Source organism: Staurois parvus, unplaced genomic scaffold (assembly GCF_062004578.1).
Source record: "Staurois parvus isolate SC_StPar_1 unplaced genomic scaffold, SC_StPar_1.0 ptg001981l, whole genome shotgun sequence".
NCBI classification, from domain to species: Eukaryota; Metazoa; Chordata; class Amphibia; order Anura; family Ranidae; genus Staurois; species Staurois parvus.
The window spans coordinates 76151-82500 of NW_028319777.1; the positions used below are offsets into that span (position 1 = coordinate 76151).

The 6350-nt window shown below is 46.9% G+C and overlaps 1 protein-coding gene across 1 annotated transcript in view; it reads left to right on the top strand.

The window, feature by feature from the left end:
* The window catches only part of TTC8 (tetratricopeptide repeat domain 8), a 54890-nt gene that overhangs the window by 22996 nt on the left and 25544 nt on the right, over positions 1-6350 (top strand). Inside the window, exons 6-7 of the mRNA XM_089664674.1 lie at positions 3658-3702; positions 4078-4163. Of these exons, the coding sequence (XP_089520800.1) occupies positions 3658-3702; positions 4078-4163 (131 nt within the window). The remainder of the gene's footprint in view (positions 1-3657; positions 3703-4077; positions 4164-6350) is intronic.

Genomic DNA, 6350 nt, shown 5'->3' on the forward strand with positions numbered 1-6350 from the left:
TTAAAAGTACAAATGGCATTCGCTAAGATCCATCATTAACTAGCAAAAGTGAGGTGCATGTAAGCAGTCCAGAGAACAATACAAAAAAATCATCCGGCACAAAAACACAGTCTAAACCGTTTCAGCAGTTTGCATCAAAAACAAAAGATTTGTTGCATACGTTTGCCAAGAAAAAATAAAAATGTAAAGCTGCATTAGACCAGCAAGGACCCTCTGAAAAGTGTGGTTAACTCCAGACTAATTGAGTTCCAAACTTAGGACATAAAGTGTATGTATGTATATATATATTATATATATACACACACTATATTGCCAAACATATTGGTCGGCCGGCCTTTCCACGCACATGAACTTTAATGGCCCCCCAGTCTTAGTCCGTAGGGTTCAATACTGAGTTGGTCCCCCCCCCTTTGCAGCTATAACCGCTTCAACTCTTCTGGGAAGGCCGTCCACAAGGTTTAGGAGGGTGTCTATGGGAAGGTTGGACCATTCTTCCAGAAGCACATTTGTCAGGTCAGGCACTGATGTCGGGGGAGGAGGCCTGGCTCGCAGTCTCCGCTCTAATTCATCCCAAAGGTGTTCTATGGGGTTGAGGTCAGGACTCTGTGCAGGCCAGTCAAGTTCCTCCACCCCAAACTGGCTCCTCCATGTCTTTATGGACCTTGCTTTGTGCACTGGTGTGCAGTCATGTTGGAACAGGAAGGGGCCATCCCCAAACTCTTCCCACAAAGTTGGGAGCATGAAATTGTCCAAAATATCTTGGTATGATGATGCCTTAAGAGTTCCCTTCACTGGAACTAGGGGGCCAAGCCCAACCCCTGAAAAACAACCCCACACCATAATCCCCCCTCCACCAAACTTTACACTCAGCACAATGCAGTCAGGCAAGTACTGTTCACCTGGCAACCACCAAACCCAGACACATCCATCGGATTGCCAGGCAGAGAAGTGTGATTGGTCACTCCAGAGAACACATCTCCACTGCTCTAGAGTCCAGTGGCGGCGTGCTTTACACCACGGCATGCGACACTTTGCATTGCACTTGGTGATGGAAGGATTTGATGCAGCTGCTCGGCCATGGAAACCCATTCCATGAAGCTCTCTACGCACTGTTGTTGTGCTAATCTGAAGGCCACACCAAGTTTGGAGATCTTTAGCTATTGACTCTGCAGACAGTTGGTGACTTCTGCGCACTGTGCGCTTCAGCATGCGCTGACCCCGCTCTGTCATGTGACGTGGCCTACCACTTGGTGGCTGAGTTGCTGTTGTTCCCAGTTGCTTCCACTTTGTTATAATCCCACTAACAGTTGAGCGTGGAATATTTAGTAGCCAGGAAATGTCACGGATGGACTTATTGCACAGGTGGCCACCTATCACGGGACCACGCTTGGAGTCACTGAGCTCCTGAGAGTGACCCATTCTTTCACCAATGTATGTAGAAGCAGTCTGCATGCCTAGGGGCTTGATTGTATACACCTGTGTCCATATTAAGATTGGAACACCTGAATCACATGATTTGGAGGGGGGAGACACACAAAACTCGGCAATATAGTGTATATAGCAGTGAGTTAATTGAGAGCAGGTATGCTGCTTCCTCCTGTTCTGAGGCCTAAACATTTTCTACCTTAAAGTGTTACTAAACCCAGGACCCTGCATTCACTATATCCGCTCTCCCCGGACCCTGCATTCACTATATCCGCTCTCCCCGGACCCTGCATTCACTATATCCGCTCTCCCCGGACCCTGCATTCACTATATCCGCTCTCCCCGGACCCTGCATTCACTATATCCGCTCTCCCCGGACCCTGCATTCACTATATCCGCTCTCCCCGGACCCTGCATTCACTATATCCGCTCTCCCCGGACCCTGCATTCACTATATCCGCTCTCCCCGGACCCCGCATTCACTATATCCGCTCTCCCCGGACCCCGCATTCACTATATCCGCTCTCCCCGGACCCTGCATTCACTATATCCGCTCTCCGCAGACCCTGCATTCACTATATCTTGTCTCCCTGGACCCTGCATTCTATTTAACTCCTAATGGGAAGAGGAGGACTGTGTGTCGGGGAGGTCCAGAGAGAAGAGGACCGGGAGTCAGGGCAGCTCCGTAGGATCCCCACTCCTTTCCATCTGTAAGCCACAATATCCTTCCTCAGTGTTGTTAGGAGGTGATCTATTCCCCCTTCCCTTTCTCTGCATGGTGAGAGTTAGCATTAGTGATGTCTTAACCTCCCTGGCGGTATTCCCGAGTGTAGCTCGCGGTAAAGTTTCAGCACCACAAGTGGTAACCCCGAGCTACACTCGGGATTACCCTACAGCATTGCTCCGGGATCCCTCGATCACTTACCTTGTCCTGCGCTCCCGCGATGTCCCCCCTGCAACGTCCCTGGCCATCTCCTCCGGCCGATACCGGCATCTGTCTTCTGGGTTCCGTTCCCTGCGACGTCGGGACGTACGGGGGACGTAACCGGCAGGGAATTTAAAAATGTTAAAAAGTGACATTCACTAAATACACTAAAATCACATAGTATAACATTCCTGTATCAAACCATTTCACATACATTTTGTCCCGAGTGCTTTGTCCGGCGCCCTGCCTGCATTTTTACTGTTCTTTCTGCCTGGAAACGTCCATGGCGTCCAAAAAGCGTCCCTTTAGGTCAAAAGTGGTTTTAGACCAGCTAGAGAACAGCGATAGTAAATCAGAACCACTTGCAGAATTGAGTGATAATGATTCGTGGGGGAAATTCCTCATCAGACACTGAAAACGCTTTTGCGACTAAGATCAGCGATGTGCGAACTTGGCGCTATAGTTCAAATTTCAGTGTTTTTGGTTTGATTATATTATTGAATTCAATTTATTATTATTATATTATTTTTTATCAATATTTATTAAATTATAATTTATGATTTCGCTTTTCAAATTTTATCATACCCGGGGTGTTTACTAGACTCTTGTTCGGACAGATGTCAGTGAGTTATTCCTAAGAATTACAGGCCTACAATAAAAAAAACGACATATTTCCATGCAAAAAAATGTACCGCTTTGAGCACAGAAATACTGACATAATCAGAAACAAATTAAAGTGGTTGTAAAGGCTGACGTTTTTTTTTTTTACCTTCATTCTATGCATGAAGGTAAAAAAAACCTTGTGTCCTGGTTCCCCCCACCCCACCTCATATTTGAGCCCCTTCTCAATCCAGCGATGTGCATGGAAGCCACTCTCTCTTCATTGGTTGAGACACAGCAGCGGGAGCCATCCGCTCCCACTGCTGTCAATCACAGCCAGTGAGGAAAGAGCAGGGGGGGGCGAGCTGCGGCTCTGTGTGTCTTATGGATGTATAGAGCAGGACTCGAGAGCAAGCATGTACCAGCTCCCTTACAGCAAGCGTCTTGCTATTGGGTGCACTGATCAAGGGGGAGGAGCCAGGAACACTAGTTGGGGACCCAAGAAGAGGAGGATCGGGGCTGCTCTGTGCAAAACCATTACACAGAGCAGGTAAGTATGACGTTATTTAACAAAAATAAATAAATTGCCTGTTACAGCAAGTAAAAAAATAGATTTACTGGCAGGATCAATGGATACTAGAGAGATGCTTATCACCCAACACTGACCGATATTACATGTTCTGGTTTTTTGTTTGTTTTTTTTCCAGACGCTGTTTGAATACATCTTCCACCATGAAAATGATGTGAAAAATGTAAGAATTCTGTTTTCAATAAATAACTTTTTTTTTTTTCTGTTGAGATCTCAATATGAAAGGATTGTTTTAGCGTTTGGTAGAATTTGTCAGATTTAGTTCTCTGGGTCTCTGGAGATGGAATATAATGACCATTTAATATCTCTCTGCAGAATGTCACATACATGTAGAGAGAAGTTATTATAAATATGGAAATTCTTCATCCTGCATTTTTCTTTTGTTTTTACAAAGCTGTAGATAGTACAATACATGCATTGTGGGCAACTCACTGTGTGATATCTTTCAAGACTTTACAGCAGGAAGACCTTTTAGTTCTAGTTCCCCTGTATAGGTACACTCCAACCGGACATGAAAATGGACCTGTTTGTGTTTTAGGCTCTGGAGCTGGCTGCTCTGGCCACTGAACACGCTCAGTTCAAGGACTGGTGGTGGAAGGTTCAGCTGGGAAAGTGTTATTACAGGTAAGATTTCTGGATCAGTATTGAGGTATCTGAAGTAAGAATTGTGTGTCCATACGTCCAGTTGACCAATCAAAACAATCTGCTCAGTAAATATTAAAAGCCCATAAACGCATGAAAAATAAAACTAGATAATCAAAAGTGATTTTTGCTGACACATCAATTTGTGCATTTCACCACACCTCAACATAATATATACAGTGAAGGAAATAAGTATTTGATCCCCGGCTGATTTTGAATGTTTGCCCACTCACAAAGAAATGATCAGTCTAACAATCGAATGTTCAGTGTATTGTAACACTGAGAGACAGAATAGCAACAAAAAATTCAAAGGAAATGCATGTCTAATAAATGCACTGATTTGCATATTCATGAGGGAAATAAGTATATGATCCCCTATCATTCAGCAGGATTTCTGGCTACCAGGCGTCTTTCATACAGGTAACAAGCTGAGTGTCAGGGCTCCCGGTAAGACCAGAGATGTGTGGACTGACACAGGGATGTAGCAGGCTTCAGGAACACAGGCGTAGTCAGGGCTGGAGAGGTGGAATGGTCAGGTGGGCCGTAAGGTACTGTCAGGCATCGCCCGGCGGGATCTCTAGTGACCCACAGAACAGGATTCCCCAGGGCGCGGAGTCTAGGCCCCAGTCTGCCTTTTCACCAGAGCCCCTGATGGTGGGGATGGACTTGGTGCAGGACTGAGACCAGGTCGTGGCCCCTGAGTGCACCCAACTGTGGTAGAGGGGTCCGCCGAGGGTATGTACCAGGGGAAAGCCTGATGTGAAGGGGCTGGCAGGTTTGGACAGTAGTGACTGGATCCGTGCGGGATGGATGGATCGTCTGAGTAGCGTCAGGCGTAGTCAGGCAGGCCAGGTCAGCAACGTGCGGGCAGTGAGGTATCGGAGGAGCAGGCAGAGAATAGTCAGGGTCACAAGCCGGGTTCAGTAACTCATGGGCAGCGCGGTACAGTGGATCAGGCAGAGAATGGTCAGGGTCACAAGCCGGGTTCAGTAACTCACGGGCAGCGCGGTACAGGGGATCAGGCAGAAGGATGGTCAGGCAAGCCAGGGGTTAAACAGGAGACGGTCAGCAGGGTCAGGAACAATGCAGAGTCGGCAACAAATCAGATAGGCAGAGGAACAGGAACACAGGATACAAGGTACAGGGGCTCATGGGAAACAACACCAAGGCACTGACTGCAGGTCTGGCCATTCCTTAAATACACCTCCTGCAATCAGCCTCAGGTGATGGCTGCCTGCAGGAGTGAGCTTCTGATTGCTGAGAGCACCCGCTGGCCAGCCCTGGTACTGCAGCCCACATGGCAGGTGAGTCCCACCACCAGTGCTGAGTCCATTCCTGACACTGAGATTAGAAGCAGTCTCTTAAAGGGAGTGCTGCTAATCTCGTTTTGTTACCTGTATAAAAGACAACTGTCGACAGGTGACCTCACCTTGTGCAATGGACAATCAAGATACAGATATAGATCAAGGTCATAATACACTTCTAACCCCACCTTGGGCATTCGCTATTCCTCTCGCTCTTTCCTCCTCAGTATTCATCACTATGGATACATCACATGTAAAAGTAGAATCGGACCACAATAGAGCTCTCAGAATAGTGACAATTTATTAAAAGCTTCCAAAAATCAACACTTACATTTAAAAAGCACCCACAGTGCCATGCATCTCAGCATGAATAAACATAGTGGATCATAGTGATTAGTAGAGCCAGTGCTTTCATACACACAGCGCAGCGCCAGATCCTGTACATGCTGCGCTCCTGTATCAGAGCTTCCTCAGCAGGCAAAGCTCTGGAACAGGAGCAGAATGATTACCGCAGTAGGCCATGTACCTGATCTAGCATTTCTTGGTAGGGGGAACACGCCCTGCACCTCATCTGTGATGTCATTCGCTAAAGCACAAGTCAGTCAAGAGGTTCCGACCAATGATTTATGGCTGGGACCTGCTGATTGGCTAAGCGAATGACAGTACAGAGCCTTGTGTTTACTAAGAACACAGGGCTCTGTAGGTGGGAGCAGCAATATGTCTGTTTTGTTTTTTTTTTCCTGGCAAAGCAGAGATGAGAAAAAAAACAAAACGCGTCTTGTAGTAAAAGCAGCACACATTGCTAGGCACACAGTTAACCCTTTGATTGCCCCTAGATGTTATCCCCTTCCCAGCCAGTGTCATT